Below are 23,731 nucleotides of genomic sequence, written 5' to 3'. Positions count from 1 at the left end.
ACCCACATTTTGAATGAAGTCTGAGGGGTTTATATCGCTGTCATATCTCGCGGCAAAGTTCGAACCACTTCATGAACCAGTCACGTGGTACAGCCGGGCAGCGAGGCTTCGGACGTCATCATTTTCAGCTCCTCCCATAAATGAAGCAAGCCTCGATACGCGCATCGCGGAAACGCCCCCTCAATTACTCGACACAAGCTTTGAAGCCTCGATACAGAACGTCACATCACTATTCCTCACTGCCTGTTCCGTCAATCTATTACTTGTAAATAAACGTCACTTGCACTATCAGTCAACTGCCTGCATTAGGGTCCTTTTACCTCCACACGGCTCTCCTCGACAGCTGTGACAGTTTCGTTTTTTTGCACCTTTACATTTTAATCCAGAGTTGGGATGTGAAGAAACAGGAGTGGGCATACTCACACACCCCTGATCTTCAATAGGAATAGAAATGTTTATCAAAGTAAAATAATAAAGCTGATAATGGTAAATCTATGTTCCGTTTATGTAGAAAAAGAAGCGTGCATTTTATTTGAAAGAAAAAACACATACATGCAGTGGAAGCCCAGATGTCAGTTTTACCCTGGGACTTGAACGCATCTTACATATGTGGCTTTGTGGGAAGCTGCCAGCGTTACATTTGTCTCAAACCCCACATGGGTGTGAGAAGTGATCCGTGCGGTGATTCGCACATACATATTTAACCTCCTAAGACCCGAACTCTTCCACAGCATTTTTAATTTCTCTTTGATATTTGGGCTGATTGGGGCCCGATGAATGTAAAAACAAAGAATTACCAGATTTTTTTTTACCTTATTTTTGTTTTTAAGAAAAATAAGAGCCACATATTAGGATATTCTTTTAAAATTTTGATACAAGAGTAGCAGTATAATGTCCTCGTAAGTGGCTATCAGGCCCATGTAGAGCAAAATTGAGTATTTTGCTCTAAATAACCCAAAATTTGATGTCCACATATGTGGACGCAGGGTCTTAGGAGGATAAGCTTTTGTGGGCAAGAGTGATGTCGTGTGTACTTTTAGATATTTGTACGCTCAGAAAGGTTTTCAAAAGGTAAAATTTTCAAATTCAGGAAGCTGAACTTAGTAAACTGTGCTTAAACGATCAGTAATTATTTAGCTTTTGCACATTTGTAAAATAGTTTTACGTGGTGGTCAGATTGTCTCGTATATGTGTGTGGATTGAAGCACCTGCGTGTGGGTCCTCAAAATTTACACGCAAATCATTGCACACATTTGCAAAGCTTAGTTTACATGTGGATTATGTCTCATGCTTTGCGACACTTTTTTGACGGTGTTTATAGAACAAATATAAAGAAGCAGACAAAGTCACAACATCAGAACAATTTGAACTTTTGCCGTAGTTAAAGTGTTCTTTAAATCGGCATCACTGATTTGTGTCATTAAATTACCTCTTCATCATCAACAAGCAGAAACGCCTCTGTGTGAGGTCACTGTCTCTTTAAGACATCAACAATACTGGCCGCTTTTCACTCTCTCCAGTTGGCAAATATAACATTAGAAAACAATATCAAAAGAATAGTAAAATACATCATCAGTACTAGTATTACTGTAGTTATTTTTAGGGGTGCTGTGATGAAATTTAGGGTCTACTATGCCTTAAGGTGGAATTCTGAGTATCTCTGCAATCACCAAAGGCTTGGGTGAAAAATGGTTGTGTTCAAAGAGTTCTACTTTGCTGACTGAAGAAGTGAATGGGGGAGTGGGGGAGGGTGGGCGAGAGAGGGTCTCATACTAGCCCCAAACACACAACAGCTACCTGCTATAAAACATTATTTCTCAAGTTGACAGTTGAAAAACAGGGTTGTTGTTTTTTTTTTACCATTTTAACAAAAGTACAACGCTTTAAAGCATAACATAGAAATGTCACATGGAGTTTGATCATCTGTGCTATTTTAAATCAGCTGTCGTAATGGCAACAAGAAAACCACAAAGCAGTATATGTAGCCTTGCATGCAGAAGGAAGTTGATATAACTGCTGTGTCTGAGCTCAGCCAAGATGAACCCAGCATCTCTTCAGCAGCTGCTCTGTAAGTTCAATCTTTCACTTCCAAATGCAGTTAACTGTTTTTATAGCATATCAGCTGAGTTATACAAGGGTGGTGACATATGTTGTGAGACAGAGTACTGTGCAAAAGTCTTGAGCCACAGTTTTAAGCATTAAGCTATTTAACACTGACTTATGAATCACAGATGAACCAGTGTTGTTTGTACATAAAACCGAGAAATCAGGAAAGAACATATTTTAAAGTGTGTATTTTTAATTTGTATCTTGAGGAATGAAGGCTTAAAGTTGATATTATTGTAGGTGTGGCCTGTTTGATTGACAGGCAGATGTTGACACAGGGGCTGTACCTTCTGTCTGCTGCCGTTCACCTCAGCTATCCCAGAAGTGGGAAATTGAACCTCTTTTATTTGTCTGTTACTGACACTGATTAGCAGCTGTCTGTGTCTCTGTGACACATTCATGATATTTATGGATATAGTTTTAAAAACAAAAACAGACAAACGAACAGCTAGAAAAGGCCTAAGCAGAAGCTAAAAGTCCCCTAAAGGGGAGACGTGGTACCAGAAGGAGCTTTGCTGTAATGTGAACCAGCTGAAAACTCAGATTGACTGATATCATTTCTGTTTAGGTCTGAACTTACTGCTGTGCTGCACAACAAACCAAGGTCAGTGACCTCATCGTGATCATCCAAAACATCTCAAAGAGTCTCAAATAGACATTTTCTGCATCTTATTTTTAATGCTGTCTGCCACGTATAAACTTTCAATAAAGCTTGTCTCTAAAAACTGAGGCATTAAATCCAAAACCACCTTTTTTTGGTGTTTTTAATAACATTAATTATAACTGTGCATCTGAGATCACTGAACCTGGACCAGCCAGGATCTGACTGCATGCTTGACTACTGTCTTTACTATCAGTATCACATTTTAAATGTAAAGTGATTTAGGAATACTGAAGACACGTGATGTTTACTGCATTATATGTTTATAGTGCAATATACACAGCCACCCAAAATATGTTTTATTTTGGGTGGCTGTGTTACTGTTGTTGAAACAGTAAAAGATTATGAAACTCAGTTGGTCGTTCTCTTTTGAAAATTGATTCACATCATATCGTCTTCCTGGCAGCTCGTCTGACTGTGAGTCCCAGCAGCTCTCAGTTCTTTAAAGGAGACTTTGTGTCTCTGAGCTGTGAGGAGGACGACAGCTCTGCTGGATGGACTCTGAGGAGAAACCCAAAGACACGACAGAAGACTCAGTGTGGAGATGAGTGGGGAAAAGCAGCTGGTTCATCCTGTAACATCAGCTACATCGACCCATTGGACAGTGGAGTTTACTGGTGTGAGTCCAGAGAGGGTCCCATCAGTAACATGGTTAACCTGACAGTCACTGGTAAGCTGAGTGTGTGGAGTTAGTGTTGATGAAGCTGTGTGTAAATGGATGAAATGCTGTAGTTTGTCTCTGTGTTGAGGTGGATCAGTGATCCTGCAGAGTCCTGTCCTCCCTGTGATGGAGGGAGATGACGTCACTCTGCTCTGTAAAACAAACACCACTCCCTCCAACCTCCCAGCTGCTTTCTATAAAGATGGCTCCCTCATCAGGAAGCAGCCTACAGGTCACATGACCATCCAGCATGTTTCCAGGTCTGATGAAGGCCTCTACAAGTGTAACATCAGCGGTCATGGAGAGTCTCCATCCAGCTGGATCACTGTCACAGGTGACACACTCACCTGTCTGTGTTTCTGCAGCTTTCAACATTCACAATGTGACGACAACTTAATGACTGTGTTTGCTTTGTTTTAGACAAACACACCACCACACCTCCACCTACATCCACCTCCAGCACTCTTCCTCCATCACTCTCTCCTGCTGTTCTCTCTGTTTTGTCATGTGTTGGATCAGTCTGTGTTGTGGCTCTACTGGTGTTACTGGTTCTGCTGGTGAGACTATGTGTTTACAGGAAACGTGAAGGTGAGATTCAGATTGTGGGGGCGTGGAGGTGGGGGTGGGGGGTTGATGCATGAATGCTTCATGATCTAACAAAATACAATCCGTTAAATTCAGTTGTTACTTCAAACTATGGTGTGATGGTCTGTCCAACATTACATTACATTGTGGAGCAGCCATCTGCCACTGTCAGTTGGGGGTGTGAAGGGAGAGAAACCAGAAAAAAGCCATTCTATGGAAGAGAGCGAGAGATTAATAATAATGAATGATTTAAATCAGAGAGGTGTATAAACGCATTCTAAGTAAAGGAGAAACACTCATGAAAACCCCCCAGCAGTCTACACCTATTGCAGCATAACTGAAGGAGGATTCAGGGTCACCTGATCCAGCCCAACTATATGCTTTCTCAAAAAGGAAAATTTAAAAATAGATATGGCGTCTGGCTCCCAAATCCAAACTGGAAGCTGGTTCCATAGAAGCGGTGCCTGAAAACTGAAGACTCTGCCTCCCATTCTACTTTTAAATACTCTAAGAACAACAGTTCCAGTCTGAGAGCGATGAGCTCTATTGGAACGATGGTACTAAGAGGTCTTCAAGATAAGATGCAGAGCTTGCTATATCGAGTCTTTTCTTGCAAAGGCAGGCAAGCCCTTATTCACCAAGGGTTTCATGTGTTAAAGCTTTTATAAAGTCAGGCGTGTTGTGACTTTTAAACCACATCTGGGCCTTTGAACATTCCAGCAGTGCACAAAGGGGAAAATAAAGCAACCTAGAAGAGGCTGAACAAGTTGTTAGAAAGACTGAACAGACAAAAGATCATTAACTGTCATTACCTGTAGCTCAAACTGACCTTCAGTTTACCTGTTGCTACAAACTGTCCCGTTTGTAGCAACCGAAAATAAAATAAATTCATAATTATAATAAAGGTCAATTAAATGGACCAATATGGCAAGGCCATGATGATCCACTTGGTAAAATAAATCCGCTTGGCATCTTTCTTGGCCTTAAAACAACAATTCTGATGGCTAAAGATCCAAATGGGACACAAAAAAAAAAAAAGAATTTGCACTGCTAGGTGTTCTGGTTTAGCTTATAGTAGGGTTCATGTAGTAAGAAGGTGTTTTCCTACAAGTGTCAGTTTGCATTAACAGATGAACTTTGTGCAGCTTTGTGGTTATTTACAGCCCCCTGTTCTCTGTGTTTCACAGCGTTACGGGAAATAAAGCTGTTCACAGTTGATGGTGTTTATAAATATCATTTATTATTCTCTTCATGATGAGAAATTACAAATAATAAAAGTGTGTGTCATAGACATAGTGTATTAAAACACTCTTATTAAGAAAAAATTTAAAGATGGCAAGATGTTAAATAAACTTATTTAGTAACTTCCTACTCAGTTGAGCACTCAAAGTGCTTATTACTGCATAGCTCACTCACACATTTATAAAGCACTTTTAGTCAAAGTCAAAGTCAAAGCTTGCTATATCCATTCTTTTCTTGCAAAGGCAGGCAAGCCCTTATTCACTAAGGGTTTCCTGTGTTAAAGCTTTTATAAAGTCAGGCGTGTTGTGACTTTTAAACCACATCTGGGCCTTTGAACATTCCAGCAGTGCACAAAGGGGAAAACAAAGCAGCCTAGAAGAAGCTGAACAAGTTGTTAGAAAGACTGAACAGACAAAAGATCATTAACTGTCATTACCTGTAGCTCAAACTGACCTTCAATCATTTTGACCACTTTAAAGTTCTGTGTAAGACCACAGCACCTCTTCCCTCTTGTTGTTTCCAGTTAACTGTAGTCTGACGCTGATCGGAATTTGCACTGCTACAAACGGGACAGACATGACTGTCCTGTTTGTAGCAACCGAAAATAAAATAAATTCATAATTATAATAAAGGTCAATCAAACGGACCAATATGGCAAGGCCATGATGATCCACTTGGTAAAATAAATCCGCTTGGCATCTTTCTTGGCCTTAAGACAAGAATTCTGATGGCTAAAGATCCAAACGGGACACAAAAAAAAAAAAAAAGAAAAAAAAAGAATTTGCACTGCTAGGTGTTCTAGTTTAGCTTATAGTAGGGTTCATGTAGTAAGAAGGTGTTTTCCTACAAGTGTCAGTTTGCATTAACAGATGAACTTTGTGCAGCTTTGTGGTTATTTACAGCCCCCTGTTCTCTGTGTTTCACAGCGTTACGGGAAATAAAGCTTTTCACAGTTGATGGTGTTTATAAATATCATTTATTATTCTCTTCATGATGCGAAATTACAAATAATAAAAGTGTGTGTCATAGACATAGTGTATTAAAACACTCTTATTAAGAAAAAATGTAAAGATGGCATGATGTTAAATAAACTTATTTAGTAACTTCCTACTCAGTTGAGCACTCAAAGTGCTTATTACTGCATAGCTCACTCACACATTTATAAAGCACTTTTAGTCAAAGTCAAAGTCAACCTCATTGTCATCTCTGCTATGTACAGTTCAGTACATAGAGAGACAAGACGACGAGGCTCCAGTTCCATACAGTGCAAAAGAGCAACAATAAATATAGGAAAAATAAGAATAAGAAGAATACCTCCTGTACATGGATGACATCAAGCTGTATGCCAAGAGTGAACGAGACATTGATTCACTGATCCACACTACCAGGCTATACAGCAATGACATTGGAATGTCGTTCGGACTGGAGAAGTGTAGTCGGATGGTAACAAAGAGAGGGAAGGTAGTCAGAACTGAGGGGATTGAACTACCAGAAGACAACATTGCAGACATAGAGGACAGTTACAAGTACCTGGGGATCCCGCAGGCGAATGGGAACAATGAAGAGGCTGCTAGAAAAGCTGCAACCACCAATTACCTGCAGAGGGTCAGGCAAGTCCTGAGGAGTCAGCTGAATGGTAAGAACAAGATCCGGGCCATCAACACGTACGAGGAGGAGATAGAAGCCACTGACATAAAGACAAGAAAGCTCCTTACCATGCATGGAGGGTTTCACCCCAAGTCCAGCACCCTGAGGCTGTACGCTAAGCGGAAGGAAAGGGGCCGGGGACTGGTGAGTGTCAGCACCACAGTCCAGGATGAGACAACGAACATCCAAAAATACATTGGGAAGATGGCCCCAACTGACCGAGTGCTCAGTGAATACCTCAGGCAGCAGAAACCCAAGAAAGAGGAGGGAGACGAGGAACCATCATGGAAGGACAGGCCCCTGCACGGTATGTACCACCGGCAGATAGAGGAGGTGGCTGATATCCAGAAATCCTACCAGTGGCTGGACAAAGCTGGACTGAAAGACAGCACAGAGGCACTAATCATGGCAGCACAAGAACAAGCTCTGAGTACAAGATCCATAGAGACTGGGGTCTATCACACCAGGCAAGACCCCAGGTGCAGGCTGTGTAAAGATGCCCCAGAGACAATCCAGCACATAACAGCAGGGTGCAAGATGCTAGCAGGCAAGGCATACATGGAACGCCATAACCAAGTGGCCGGCATAGTGTACAGGAACATCTGTGCCGAGTATAACCTGGAAGTCCCGAGGTCAAAATGGGAGATGCCCCCAAGGGTGGTGGAGAATGACCGAGCTAAGATCCTGTGGGACTTCCAGATACAGACGGACAAAATGGTGGTGGCTAACCAACCGGACATAGTGGTGGTAGACAAACAGAAGAAGACGGCCGTAGTGATCGATGTAGCGGTTCCGAATGACAGCAATATCAGGAAGAAGGAACACGAGAAGCTGGAGAAATACCAAGGGCTCAGAGAAGAGCTCGAGAGGATGTGGAGGGTGAAGGTAACGGTGGTCCCCGTGGTAATCGGAGCACTAGGTGCGGTGACTCCCAAGCTAGGCGAGTGGCTCCAGCAGATCCCGGGAATAACATTGGAGATCTCTGTCCAGAAGAGCGCAGTCCTGGGAACAGCTAAGATACTGCGCAGGACCCTCAAGCTCCCAGGCCTCTGGTAGAGGACCCGAGCTTGAAAGATAAACCGCCCACACACACTTGAGACTGAGGTAAGGGGAGTGAGTATACACTTTGAGAAAGCTATCTGTCAGGAGGATCGGGCGCCAATGCTGCGATAGCGTCTGCCAGATGGCAGGAGGGAAAAGAGTCCATGTGAGGGGTGTGAGGGGTCACACACGATGCAGGAGGCCTTACTGATGCAGCGTTTGTGAAAGATGTCCTGTAGCAGAGGGAGAGATGTTCCGATGATCTTGGCAGCTGCTTTGATGATCCGATGTAGCTGGCTGAGGTCACCGACTTTGCAGTTTCCAAACCACACGGAGATGCAGCTGGTCAGAACGCTCTCTATGATGCCCCTGTAGAATATGGTGAGGGTGGGAGGAGGGAGGTTCTCCCGCTTCAGGCATTTCAGGAAGTGGAGGTGCTGTTGGGCCTTTTTGGTGATGGAAGTGGTGTTAGTGGTCCAGGTGAGGTCGTCTGAGGTATGAACTCCCAGGAACTTGGTGCAGTTAACAGTTAACAATGGAACCGTGGATGCTGAGCGGCGTGTGGGTGGAGCGAGTCTTCCTGAAGTCAACGATCATCTCCTTGGTTTTGTACACATTTAGTGACAGGTTGTTCTCACTGCACCAGAACGCCAGCTGCTGAACCTCATCTCTGTACGCTGACTTGTCGTTGCTGTTGATGAGTCCAACCACGGTTGCGTTGTCAGCGAACTTGATGATGTGGTTAGAGCTGTGTAGGGCGGTGCAGTCGTGTGTCAGGAGGATGAACAACAGAGGGCTGAGAACACAGCTCTGAGGAGCTCCTGTGCTCAGCCTGATGGTGCTGGAGATGTTGTCGCCGATATGGATGGACTGAGGCCTCTCTGACAGGAAATCTAGTATCCAGTTGCAGAGAGAGGTGCTCAGTCCCAACTTGCTGAGTTTGTTAAACAGGTTTTGGGGGATAATGGTGTTGAATGCTGAGCTGAAGTCTATGAACAGCATTCTGACATAACTGTCTTTCTTGTCCAGGTGGGAGAGGGAGAGGTGAAGTGCAGTGGAAATAGCATCTTCGGTCGATCTGTTTGGCCGATATGCAAACTGCAGCGGGTCCAGTGAGCAGGAGAGGTTGCTCTTCATGTGTTCCATGACAAGTCTCTCAAAGCACTTCATGATGATGGGGGTCAGTGCGATGGGACAGTAGTCATTCAGGCAGGATACTGAGGATTTCCTTGGCACTGGGATGATGGCGGTGGACTTGAAGCACGCTGGGACGATCATCTGGCTCAGTGATGAGTTGAAAATGTCTGTGAAGACATCACCCAGCTGATCAGCGCACTCTCTCAGCACACGACCTGGGATGTTTTCTGGTCCAGCAGCTTTTCGTGGGTTGACCTTGGTGAGAGATCTCCTCACATCGGCTGCAGGCAAAGAGATGGTCTGGTCGGTGGTGGGGGACGTGGCTTTCTTTGCTTGTGTGTTGTTCAGGGCATCAAACCACACGTAGAATTTGATCAGCTCCTCAGGGAGTGTGACATCTCCAGTTACAGTTACATCTTCTGTGCACTTACTGATGTAACAGGTCACAGATTCAGTGAACTCGTCCAGGTCCAAGAAGCCATTTTGGGTGGCTGCCTCTTTAAACATGTTCCAGTCTGTGCACTCAAAACAGTCCTGAAGCGCTGAGAAAGCCCCACTTGGCCTATTTATGCCTAAGTGTATAACACTCTAACACAGACCTTCCCAAAGCCCCCCCCCCCCAGAGCCATTGCAGGGGGCGCGCGTTATGAAAAAGGGGGGGGGACAAAACGCTTGGTCACTGCTAGCACGGGCGCCCACAGAAGCGCAAAGCAGGAGATGAATATGTTTCCAAACCAACTTCATTCTAAGCCAAAAACTAGAAAATCTGCTGAAGCATATCTTCTCTTTGGTTTCACCTGCACAGGTGCTGAGGTAGGTCCCCCCTGCAGAATTGGTTTTCCCTTCGTCAGGAGCAGCGCTGGGCTGTTCAAATCACGGACAAAAAGGATCCCACATTCTTGATTTTTAGTTCACAAAAACTTGTTGTAATGACTAACTACTGGAGGATGTGTTATTGCGTGCGTGTGTGTGTGTGTGTGTGTGTGGGGGGGGGGGGGGGGGGGAGGCGAACCTTTTTCTGTAAAACAAAGGGGGGCCCAGCGAAGAAAGTTTGGGAACCACTGCTCTAACAGATGCATTGGGGGAGACTCAGGATTCAGTATCTTGCCCCAGAATACTGCAGCACATGGAGTGGGGGAGTCATGGATTGATCCACACACTTCCTGACTCATAGATGAACCACTACCACCTGAGCCACAGTCACAAATAGGGCTCCTTGAATTACTTGAACCCTGATGGGCCTGACACAGGTGAAGATCCAAGTCCAGGCATTTAATGTAGGTTATGAAAAGTAATCTAAACTAAAGTAAAGAGCTAAAAACATTTGAAAATACCATCACGGATCAGCCTTTTTAAGGGTGTAGGGACACAAAGATATTGACAGAGCAGTCATAGCTCGACTATAACTGCATTGTCACATGGTACAGCAGAGAGGCTGTCTTGATCAAAACTTCCTAAAGAAAAAAAAAATGAGACATTCTTGAAAGAAACACTTTTAGAGATTTTTACTGAATCCCTGCTAATCAGAGACAAACTTGTCAAAGTCACCTTTCTGCTCTCAAACCTAGAACTTGGCTTTGGTGGCCTACAGACTGTGGTAACTGCAGTTATTTTGAGAACATGAAAGCTGACATTTTAAATATGTTTGGCAATAAAATAGATCATATCACCAGTGTCATAAACTGCAACATGACTGGAAGTCACTGCAGCTACAGTAACTGGGATGCTGCTCTGCCTGTTGTAGTAAAGAGAGAGTTGATGATTTACAGCTTGATCTGGTCATTCAGAAACGGCTCAGAGTAGAGACGTTAATCCTCCACATTGGAAAGGATTCATTTAAGGTGACTCATAATCTGACCAGGATGTCTCGTGGGCACCTCCTACAGTAGGCGAGAGGTTTGGGACTGGAGGCAGATCCAGGACACAGTGGAGGTTTTATATCTCTGGACTGGCTTGTTGTGTATTTATTTCAATTGCTTTACTAACAGTGTTGTTTATTGTTATTATGTTGATTATAAAGTTGATTTAAATTTCCTCTGTTGACACAATCTTCTGTTACAAAAGTGCTTTTAACAGACCATAACAGCATGCACATAGTGTTGCACATGGTGAGTGAAGCTGCTCTGTTGTATCTTTGTATCTCTGCACTGGGATGGAAGAGTAATCCAATATGTGTTGGTATATTTTTAATGTATTTTACCAAATCATTTCTTTTTTTCAAACCTAGCATAGGTGCCTGGACTTGAATGTTTTATGTCATTTTATGTATAATCATTGTTAGATTTCTCTTATTGCCCTTATTGCAACTCCTGTTATTTCCTTCTAATATAACACTGTTCTTGCTAAATTTGCAGCTTTTGTACCTGCAGTAATCTAAATGTTCTTCATTGAACAGGAAGTGATCCAGATGCAGTCTACTCAACAGTGAGAATATATGAAGATGTCAGTGAAGGACAAATAGCCAACAGACCAAGAGGTACGAGAGGTATAGCCAATGTAAAAATGGACCTATTCTACTTTTCTTATTCCCTGGCATATATATCCTTTTTCACTGTTGGATGTTCATATTAAGTGTGTTTAAAGCTTCAAATAAAGCAGTCAACGTAGGCACCAGGATGGACTGAGGGTCCCGATGGACCAGTGTAATTTAAAGATAAAAATGTTGTGCTGAAATCATATTAGGTCCACTTCAAACAATTTGACATGACCTATTTATTTTAACAAAACATCTTTAAAATGAGTTATTCTGACAGGAGTCAGTTCCACATCTTAATGTTTGAATTTGTGCTGAATTTAGGAAAACCAACCAAATAAAAAACATATAACTTTGTAACAAATCTCATGGCTCACCAAAGTCTGGATGTCAATTTATTTTTTAAAGCAAAACAGAAAAAATCATTTCTATAAAAAAAAGCTGTTTATCCAAAAGAGGGCAGCTGTACAGTTTTCACAGTTTCTGATTTTGAATGCATTACATCTCCAATCTGTTAAGAAGTGCAGTTTCTACCACTCATTGGAGCACAGGTGCCACCCTTGAATTGTAATTTTTAAACTATGAAAATGGAAAATGGCCTGATGGGAAGCTTTTTTTTAATGTTTCTCTCCTGTTTATGTCAGGGGGGCAGATCAGACGCCTGTGTTTCCTTTTGTTTTCAGTTGATGTAAGTTAGATGATTATATGTGAGAATGTTTTCATTTGCAGTTTCTGTCATGCTCACCCTGAAGTTGTGTTATGGACTGCAGATTCTTTGGAACATGGGAATCGTGTTAAGCTCAGGTTTCTCCAAAGCTGGGATGTATCCAGCAATATGCCCCTTTGGGGTCCAGGCTAGGGCTGTGTGGGCCAATGTGGGTGTCACACTACTGTAGGCTACCTACACTAATCAAAGAGGGGGGCCAACAATGAGGTCCACTGTGGGCCCGCAATGTACCCACAGTATGCCCACACTCTAGGTGTGGGCATACTGTGTGTAGTCTAGGTTTTTCTACTTAGACTGATCTTCCTCGAGGACCTGAACCCAGATAAGTTGTAGAAAATGGATGGATTTGAGGTTTTGATTGAACTACAAAGATTGTAATCGTGTTTCCTGTTCTTTGGACTGTGTGTTTGTTTTCAGGCTTTAAACTAGTGCCAAACATCATCTACTCTGGGCTGCAGTAGTCCACCAGTCCAACCACAGCCGCAATCCAGCTGCTGGTCTCCAACAGACCCCGCCAACACCTCAAACCAGAGGACATCAACATGTTCAAAAGTATATTTTATGTCTATACCTGTCTAATTACAATTACAGTGAACCTAACCAAAACCTACATATCACTTAAAGGCACACACACACACACACACACACACACACACACACACACACACACACACACACACACACACACACACACACACACACACACACACACACACACACACACACTTATTTAAGACTAATACAAACATGCAGCTAATCACTGTTATTTGTGTTTTTTTCATGTTTGTCAGATCCTGCTCTTCTTCCCACAGTAGAGGTGTAGAGATCATGTTCAGTAAAATATTTTTTCACTAGTTTTTCTCGTGTGGTTCTGTGTAGGTTTCACCAAAGGTTCAGATAAAAAAAAAAATTGGAGTTGTTCCATTTTGGTTAACCGATACACTTGTCTCTTCAGAGCAAAAAATAAAGAATAAACCACAACCACAGACTAAGAACAGCATGGGCACTCTTGAGTGGCTGCAAACTGTGCAGAAAGCCTCAGTGCATGACATATGTGTTTGAGACTGAAAAGATCTCATCTTTATGTACAAAAATATTCCAAGTAAACCGACCAAAGAAAACATTTTGAGTCTTTTTTTTTTCTTGATTTTCATGATTTGTATGATAGAAAAACTCTGGAGAGAAAGAAAAAACCCAACTCCAACAAGTTATTTTGAACTTTAGTGAATAATTAATGACATGAGTTGTGCTAAATTAAATGATGTATTCTCAGAGAAACTTAATTTTATGATTGGGTGATCATCATTTTACAGTTAACCTCACTTTTACAAAACATCATAGTATTTGTATCAATCTTTCTCATGGAAATTTTCTAGTGTCACATTTGATAGTTTAAGATGAAAACAAAGAGCTTTCAATTCAATTTTAACAACAGTTGCCTCAAGGCGCTTTATATTGTAAGATAGACCCTACAATCATACATACAGATGTATGATGCAAGTGTTCAGTCATAAACTGAAAACTCATGAATATGTATAATTGAGGCTGGGTATTTTCTGACTCCCATCTCCAGAACCAGCACAGAGTCCCTCCTAAAGCTCTGGCTCTGTAAAGCCAGAGTTGGACATGAGCCACATTTACATTTTGCTGCCATCTGCTGGTGAAACTGGTAGCACAGTAGCTGCTTTATAAATGGCAACAGTTTAACCTCCTTAACATTTCCACTGCTGTCAGTATAAAATGTGGTGAATACCTGGTCCTCTTTAGAATCCCTGTTCTTCCATTTATCCAATCACAGCCAGTTTTACTCACTAAATAATGAAGCTCAGGGAGAAAATGCAAACTCCACACAGAAAGGCCAGAAAGGTAGATTTAAAATCAGGTCATACTTCCTGTGAGGCAACAGTGCTAAGCACCGCACCACCACGGTGACCTATGCAGATAATTGCATTCTTTACCTTCGCACCAAACAGGTTAAAAGCAGCGTCAGGCTGTAAGCAGGTGAGTCTCACGGAAAATGCTGTGAACACTTGTGTACATGGTATATTTTTGTCTTTTATTCGCCCCTCTTAGGTAGAGGGGCAATCAATTAGCAGTCTAGCATCCACAGTTAAAGATGTCATGTTTAGATTTTGTGTGATGTAAATATGGAAAATTTTAATTCTGCTCCAATCATATGGGTAAACATAATAAAGTAGGCCATTTTAGTATGCAACAGTCATAGGTCACAGGTCAGACATCAGCATAATGTAATAACGTCATAAAACTGGATGTTTCCATTTCATTATTGCTCTTCAAAGGGAGTTGTGCTCTGAGTGCTCTTGTTATTATTTCACATGTACAGTTCAGATGCTTGGTGATTGGGTTTCATTATACCCCAAAAAGACAAAGTTAATACAAACATTTTAAATGAGAGAAACAAGCTGTTTTAAGAACTAAGTCGGCCCATAAAAGAGGGGAAATGAACAGAATTCTACTTAAAAATTCTTAACAAAATATCATAACTCAAAAAAATGACCGGCCCAAATGACAGGCAGCTCCACTTACACAGCCAAGCAGTGTTGTTTGGCTCACAAACACTGACCCCATTATGTGAACCTTTGAAAATCAACTGCAACAAAATAATTTTTTATTATTAGTCCTTTATTTATCCTGGTAAAAAATCATCATGGGAAAAAAAGTCATAAATGTGATAGAAAATCAACATTTTTAACTGCGTAGTGGACTCCATGGACCCTGTTTTGGAGAAAGTCCTAAGTGGACACAAGATGAACTGAACTGTACAGCCTTTCACTCTGGCTCGGGTCTAAGAAGGGTTTATGCTTCTATAGTAAATCTTTGCTGTAGGTATGTCACAGCTGTATACCCTTGAAATATAACTATACGTCCTACTGACGCAGTCCGCTGATATTGTTATTGCATTGTTACCTTCTTCTTTAGTTCAGTTCAAATATTGTTGCCTCTGAAAAATAAACCAATAGAAAAATTATACACAACTTTTGACTCTAGATTTCTTATCAGTTTTCAGGAAGACTTTATTATGATCCATGATCATGTCCCATATTTGTTTATATCTATAGCTCCTTCCATTAGTGTGTGGTTTTGTGTGCAACCCTGTTTGCTGTTTGTTGTTAGATGAGAGCAATAGTCTTTGTAAATCATGAACTGCAAACACTCGACCACATTTTTGGGATTGGTTCAAATGCAACAATCCAACATTCATATTGTTCTTGACCAAAACAAATTTAAAAACCATTTTATCTGGTGATACTCCCATATGTAAGAAAACTGCAAGGTCACCACACCAGTGCTGTGAAAGTTATCAGTCTGGAGAACCTTCTTTCCTTAGTTCTCGTTTGCTCCACATGTTATTGCTGTGATGTGATTTCAGAGTTCAACCTCACAACTAAAATGTGCAGTTTGCATTTTCTGCACTCACATGGACTCCAGTCCACCAGCACCACCTGTGGCAAACTGCCATAGCTTACAACCAGATTAACTTGTAACGCATCTGCACCTGGCTCTGTCACCACATTTTAATACCCATGTCATGCACAATACATTTGTAACTTTCATTCTTGTTTCTTACAAATGAACTATTAAATAGTGATTTATTCAGTTACCTCACACCATTTGGAACATGATGTTTTAGAGAGTAATATTTTGCTTGTTCTGTTGGCATAGACTGCTTTTGTTTTTGCTTAGGAAATAAATGTAATTATTTAAATGCCTCTGAAATGATGAGGTGGTGTATTTTATGTTTCATTTGTGTAACTATAGTCACCTGGGCCACTGGAACACTTTGGGCAAATATAGATGATTAATCAGCACAGCTGGAGAGAATTGCTAGTTACACACTGGAAAGCTATGATTACAAGGCTTGATGCAGAGTTTGCTGTACGTTTTTGTTCTTGACAGGTTAAACCACAATAAATAGCGATAGCATACACATGTGGTGTGGATGTAGTTATCTGCCTCTTAAAACTCCAGCGACTTTCCTGCAGTTTGTCATCTAATGTGATCTTGTGATTTCGTGAGTCCAGGCAACTAACCACTCTTACTAGATTGTATGATGTCATCTCAACAAGAAGAAAATAAGTTGCTGATTTTCATGCAGATGCTACATGATTTAATTATGTTCACCATAGAAACATTAAATTATTTAGTTCAAATTACAAGTTTGAATCTTGTACATGTAACAATCACCCAGTTTCATTTTTTTGAGTGTGTCTGTATGAACTCAGTTAATTTAACAAACACGGATACAGCAATCAGTGATTAGAGAACAACTAGAGACAAAGTAAATGAGTAGAGATTGTGATTGGATATAAGAACGACGTTTTGCAACTGTGGACTTGTTTGGGGTTTTTTTTTTAATTTTGAGCTTGTGTGATCATAATGAAGGTCCTCACATAGTTTAGCTTGCAAGTGAGAAAACAGCTCCTCTACTCAAGTTTAAACTGAAGTGACAAACATGCTGAGTGTAATTCATCATCTTTTTGAAAGTAAAAGTTAATAAATGATTCAATGCTTCTCAGTGCTTCCTCATAACTCTATAAACTCACTGAGATGTCTTTCAGGAGCACACAAAACACATGAAACATAGTTTCAGTCTTTGAGTTACAAAGCCTGATTTTAAACCATCATATATTTTCTTTTGAGTCACAGTTATCAGCTTGGATATGTTTTTGTTATTTTTTTTTTCAAAATCAGGATTTGCAGCAGTGATTACTGAAGCTTTGTTTTAAACAGATATTTACCATTTACAGCCCAGTTTGATCTTAAGTGGGCTGAACCACTATGACTGTTGTGTAATAACCTGCATGGAAATTAAGCCCATGCTACCACGTAATCTGTAACATTCATTGTACACTAACCATTAACTAAGGTACCCAGCACACACACTTAAAAGTTAAGAACAAGTGTCCCATCTTCCCATGTGCTTTGGAGTTTGTATGTGCTTTGTCTCTAGGGGCCACTGTAGAATTGACGGAGAAGGCGTATAAGTTCATGCACTGCACCGGTCCCTCGAGTGAAAATACCAGGTAATAAAAAACTGCCTAGTGTCTGTGTACATATCTGTGTGTGACACAAGGAAACTTTATAGACAAGGTGTCTGTATTCTTAAATACTTACAGAGACCAGTTGCTGGATTTTTGCAAGACGACTGTTGTACTATTCATGTCTGATTCTAGCTGCTCGACTGTCCTGGGTCTTCTTCTTTTTGTTTGTTTGTTTCATGGTGCTCTAGATGTTGAAAGGTCTGGACTGCAAACTGCAGGCAGGTGAGTTCAGCATCCAGATGCTATGTTGACCTAAACTGACAGTATTGACAGTTACCAGATGTGTAAACTGTCAACTCCATAGATGTTAATACAGATTTAAAGGTTTTATTGATATAATTCCCACAAGAGGAGATAACCTACTGGATTTGTTGGACACAACCTGTAAAGGAGCACATAAGGCCTCTCACTTCCCCCACCTGGGTCTCTGATCACAGAACCGTCGTGCTGAGACTTGTAAACACACCCAGAGTGAGAGTCACCAGACTAACACAGAAGCAGATACATGTGTGGCCAGAGGGGGGCGCCTATGCTCTGAAGGACTGCTTCAGCACTACAAACTGGGACATCTTCAAACAATCAGCCACCTGCAATAACTACAGACACTGAGAAATACACTGAGGTTGTCACAGGATACATCGCAAAAAGCACTGATGATCTCAGGAGGAAATATTAGTCCAGTGTCCACGAGAAAATCTTTAGCTGAGTGGCAAATTAGGGTGGAGGTCCATCGATGGCTGGGACCTTCGATGGAGCAGTGTGCAGTCCACCAGCATCAATCAAATCCCCCAAATATTCCACAGATGGAACTAAAAACTTTACTTCTTTACAGACTCTCAACCATCCTGCTCTCTGCCTTTTCTCCCTTTTTGTCCTCCCCTCTCAGACTTTGTGGCGTCACCCAGGTTAAACGTTACAGTGAATACAGTTTTTTTTTTATTGGTTTGGCGCAGTTTTCACAAGCAATTGGTACATTTTCAAAACTCTTAGTACTTATATCACAACAGATCATCAAAAGTGCACCTTTTTCAAACATTTCAGCATATTTTCAATTGTGTTAGTACAATACACATAATGACAAAATATACTTTTCACTACACAAAATAAGTGTTTCATCTAAATAAATGTTTTGTTCACAATGACTGCCTTTCATAATGTTATCACTATAAAATTTTTGATTTGCATCTCTTATTATTCAGTTTAATACATTTGTCTGTCATTTAATTCAACTGATCTTAATGTTTAATCAATGAATCATTCATTATGTCCATGGATTTTCAACTTGACTGATTGTTGTCTGGTCATTTGTAAGTTACACATTGCTGCAAGAGCTTTCAATCTAGAAATACTAATTGCTAATTGTTTCCCCTTGATGATCACAATTAGTTACCATATAAGTAGAACTGTGTTTGAGACTTTGCACTGTTCAAATATGGGGCAGGAAAGACTTGTAGGGAGAGGAAACCTTCAGCGAAGAGGTGGTGGTGCTCCTCGACAGAGAGGTGGTCTTCAGAGAAATGTAGGCAGAAGACAACGCACCATCATCTCTAATGAAGTCCGGGCCATCATTGTTGACCATGTGGTTACAGTTTTTTTCTATTGGTTTGGCGCAGTTTTCACAAGCAATTGGTACATTTTCAAAACTCTTAGTACTTATATCACAACAGATCATCAAAAGTGCACCTTTTTCAAACATTTCAGCATATTTTCAATTGTGTTAGTACAATACACATAATGACAAAATATCATTTTCACTACACAAAATAAGTGTTTCATCTAAATAAATGTTTCATTCACAGTTACTGCCTTTCATAATGTTATCACTATAAAATTTTTGATTTGCATCTCTTATCATTCAGTTTAATACATTTGTCTATCATTTAATTCAACTGATCTTAATGTTTAATCAATGAATCCTTCATTATGTCCATGGATTTTCAACTTGACTGATTGTTGTCTGGTCATTTGTAAGTTCCTTTTGAGAGGAACAATGTCCAGGTGAAACAACTGCGTTCAGAATATATTCAGGTACAACACTAAACTGGCATGCAATTACTGTAACAGAGGGTGATGGAGCTGGACGCTACTGTGAATCATCACAAGTATGATTGTGATGATACTTGTTAGGTCATTAATCTGGCAAAAACTAGACACAGAGGACGTAACCTTATTGGGCTACCATCCACGTCCCTGGACAACGTGGGGGGAACATCTCAATGTGTGCAGCTATATCTGAAGATGGTGTGGTAGGCTGTAGACCAGCTCTAGGGTCATACAACACTGAACACCTGATAGTTTTTTTTTTAAATGAACTGGGGCAGGCCTGTCAGGGAGAAGACATCGTCTATGTTGTTGTGTGGGACAATGTCATCTTCCACCATGCACAGCTGGTTCAGGAATGGTGTCAAACACACCATGTCCCCCTTTCCTCAACCCAATTGAGAAATTCTTCTCTACATGGAGGTGGAAGGTGTATGATCGCCATCCCCATGAGCATGTCTCCCTTCTTCAAGCCATGTGTGGAGCTTGTGGTGATATAACTGCTGAGCAATGTCAAGCCTGGATTTGTCATGCCAGGAGATTTTTCCCACGGTGCCTGAACAATGAAGACATCCACTGTGATGTTGATGAAAACTTATGGTCCAATGTTAATGACCGGCTTGATTAATTGTATAAAAGTGATAAATATAAAAATATATTTATATATATATATATATATATATATATATATATATATATATATATATATATTTTATGTCTGAACATAAGTGTAATATTTGCTGTGTAAAGTTTTACAGTTCAGTTACACTCATTCATCACCAAGGACAATTTGAAACCCTTACCTTGTATTATTTGCTCCTGTATGAAATGATTGGTAAAAGTACTAAGTTGAAAAAAAGATCTTACTGTTTTGTTTGGGTGAGTAAAGCAAATGTTCTCAGAATATATCACAATGATCATATGTTCTGCAACAATGGTTACGTGGAATGACAATATGTGCAAATACAATGAACTCATGACATCAGATTTGGAAGGATGACTAGTGGTGTTACAAATGTGATCAAATGTGAGTTTTGTACTGAGAGATTTGAAAATGCACACTTTAGTTGTGAAAATAGTACCATACCAATTAAAAAAAAACTTTAACAGAGGCTTTTACCATGGCTGAGGCTGCCAGGTTGGTACAGCCTAATTTACAAAGGTCAACTGTCACCTCTATCATCAGAACTTTTCGCCAAGAAAACCGGTATGTCTGCCATAGCAACTTTGTTTCTAAAATATAGTACTCTATTGTATAGATGAACAACATGTAATTGTCAGTTTACAGTAATGTAATTTGTAATACTTCAATATTGACAGTATATGATTGTCCTCAGAATTAATAGGAGACAACCTGGTGGTGGTCGCCCACGTGTTTTGACTGACCAGCAGGAGTTGGCTGTGGTGGAAATGGTCAGGGCAAGGAATGGCATATGGCTAAAAAAAACTAACTAAATTATCATTTTAAATTACTTGGTTTTTTTCTCCCTTTTTCGTGTGTGTATGTGTGTATATTTTTTTTTTATGTCTGAACATAAGTGTAAAAATTTCTGTGTGAAGTTTTACAGTTCAGTTACACTCATTCATCACCGAGTGTCAGCCGGTGATCGGCTGTGATCAGCTGATCACGGGGCCGGGGTTAAAGAGAGACGCCACCCACCTGTTCGCCGCTCAGACATCATTCTCTTCGTGTCAGGAGCTCCGAAACTCTGCCGACGTCAGTCTCTGCCTGATTCAGCAACCGTGAGTGACAATCCCTTTCAATCCTTTTTCTCTTCCCGGCTCCGCTCGCTCTCTGTCTGTAACGACAGTTCCGAAGCCACGCTTCGTGCACTGATCGTTACTAGAATAACTGCGTGTCTGCTCCAAACCCACCGCTAGCCTTCGCCGCGCTTGGGTCTAGCCAGCACGCCACACGGGCACGCCGAATTACTGTGTGTGATCCGCCCGACCGTGACACCGAGGACAATTTGAAACCCTTAGCTTGTATTATTTGCTCCTGAATGAAATGATTGGTAAAAGTACTAAGTTGAAAAAAGATCTTACTGTTTTGTTTGGGTGATTAAAGCAAATGTTCTCAAAATATATCACAATGATCATGTGTTCTGAAACAATGGTTAAGTGGAATGAAAATATGTGCAAATACAATGAACTCATGACATCAGATTTGGAAGGATGACTAGTGGTGTTACAAATGTGATCAAATGTGAGTTTTGTACTGAGAGATTTGAAAATGCACACTTTAGTTATGAAAATAGTACCAAACCAATTAAAAAAAAACTGTAAAATTATAAATATTATTACAGGTGTGGCCTGTTTGACAGGCAGATGTTGACACAGGGGGCTGTACCTGCTAGCATGCATGCAGTTTAAGATATAGTTTTATAACCTATCTGATAATGTAACACAAAAACAAAAACAGACAAATGAACAGCTGGAAAAAAAAAACATGGCAGGAGTTAAATGTAATAAAGTGTGTTACAAGGTCCCTGCTGACAGGAGAGATCGACAATATTTGAATGTTCTGTTAAAAGTCCCCTAAAGGGGAGACGTGCTACCAGAAGGAGCTTTGCTGTAATGTGAACCAGCTGAAAAGATTGACTGATATCATTTCTCTTTAGGTCTGAACTTACTGCTGTGCTGCACAACAAACCAAGGTCAGTGACCTCAGCATGATCATCCAAAACATCTCAAAGAGTCTTAAATAGAGATTTTCTGCATCTTATTTTTAATGCTGTCTGCCACGTATAAACTTTCAATAAAGCTTGTCTCTAAAAACTGAGGCATTAAATCCAAAACCACCTTTTTTGGTGTTTTTAATGACATTAATTATAACTGTGTATCTGAGAGCACTGAACCTGGACCAGCCAGGATCTGACTGCATGCTTGACTACTGTCTTTACTATCAGTATCACATTTTAAATGTAAAGTGATTTAGGAATACTGAAGACACGTGATGTTTACTGCATTATATGTTTATAGTGCAATATATGTTTTATTTTGGGTGGCTGTGTTACTGTTGTTGAACCAGTAAAAGATTTTGAAACTCAGTTGGTCAGTCTCTTTTGAAAATTGTGAGTCCCAGCAGCTCTCAGTTCTTTAAAGGAGACTCTGTGTCTCTGAGCTGTGAGGAGGACGACAGCTCTGCTGGATGGACTCTGAGGAGAAACACAAGCAAACAACAGAGGACTCAGTGTGGAGATGGGTGGGGAAAACCAGCTGGTTCTTCCTGTAACATCAGCTACATCGACCCACTGGACAGTGGAGTTTACTGGTGTGAGTCCAGAGAGGGTCCCATCAGTAACATGGTTAACCTGACAGTCACTGGTAAGCTGAGTGTGTGGAGTTAGTGTTGATGAAGCTGTGTGTAAATGGATGAAATGCTGTAGTTTGTCTCTGTGTTGAGGTGGATCAGTGATCCTGCAGAGTCCTGTCCTCCCTGTGATGGAGGGAGATGACGTCACTCTGCTCTGTAAAACAAAGACCACTCCCTCCAACCTCACAGCTGCTTTCTATAAAGATGGCTCCCTCATCAGGGAGGAGCCTACAGGTCACATGACCATCCAGCATGTTTCCAGGTCTGATGAAGGCCTCTACAAGTGTGACATCAGCGCTCATGGAGAGTCTCCATCCAGCTGGATCACTGTCACAGGTGAGGAGCTTCACTCTGATTTCACCTCTTATTTCATCCACATATTCATCTGAACAGGTGGGATTCTCTCGTCTTTTTATCTGAACTTTTCCTGTGTTAGCAGCTGTTATAATTTTCTAATATTTACAGGAAACTACATGCATGTCTGTGGTAAAGATCCCACCCAACCAGGCTGAGCAGGGATTGGATAATGTCAATGAAGATGTCACTATAGAGCATCACTTCTGAAGCAGAGCTCATCAGCTTCATATTGATAAAACCTTATTCCTGCTGTGAGGAGGCTATACACCATGTGCTGTTTATGCATCACTGTAGTTCTGTGCAATAAGTAATGTACAAGGCAGTTAGTTTACTTCTAAACCAAACCTGCAGTTGTTTTCAGATCATATTGGTAAAGACAACACATTTTCTGATCAACTATCGTACCCTTTGACTGCAGATTTATTTATTTCTCATTTTAGGAAGACATTCTTTGTTTGCTGTCTCAGTGTCTCACTCATGTCTGAATAATGAGCTTCAGATTAAAAGATTTTAAAGGGAGACTGTTAGCAGGGCCACATAAAGACTCCTTTTAAAACTTGAATGCTGTGCCATGTGCATGAAAGATAACATGTGCAATATAAAACTGATTTCATTAAAGAACCACTTAAAGAAAATGTTCTTTGTTGGTGGATACAGGTTGGTAGAGAGAATTTG

The 23,731-nt window shown here is 40.9% G+C and overlaps 1 protein-coding gene across 1 annotated transcript; it reads left to right on the top strand.

Moving 5' to 3' along the window:
- Window positions 1-1,950: 1,950 nt before the first annotated feature.
- LOC308409125 (high affinity immunoglobulin gamma Fc receptor I-like) lies at window positions 1,951-21,130 on the top strand (the record flags this gene model as incomplete). The annotated part of the gene is made up of 7 exons (XM_080901674.1): window positions 1,951-2,068; window positions 2,675-2,710; window positions 3,174-3,437; window positions 3,517-3,762; window positions 3,849-4,016; window positions 11,476-11,556; window positions 20,952-21,130. The coding sequence occupies exons 1-7, from the start codon at window positions 2,038-2,040 to the stop codon at window positions 21,128-21,130; spliced, it is 1,005 nt and encodes a 334-aa protein (XP_080757800.1). The 5' UTR covers window positions 1,951-2,037.
- Between the last annotated feature and the right edge of the window lie 2,601 nt (window positions 21,131-23,731).

The sequence above is a fragment of the Rhamphochromis sp. 'chilingali' genome, assembly GCF_963969265.1.
Source record: "Rhamphochromis sp. 'chilingali' genome assembly, chromosome: 1".
Taxonomy (NCBI): Eukaryota; Metazoa; Chordata; class Actinopteri; order Cichliformes; family Cichlidae; genus Rhamphochromis; species Rhamphochromis sp. 'chilingali'.
The sequence above is the reverse complement of the archived record's forward strand: the minus strand, read 5'-3'. Positions and strand labels throughout refer to the sequence as shown.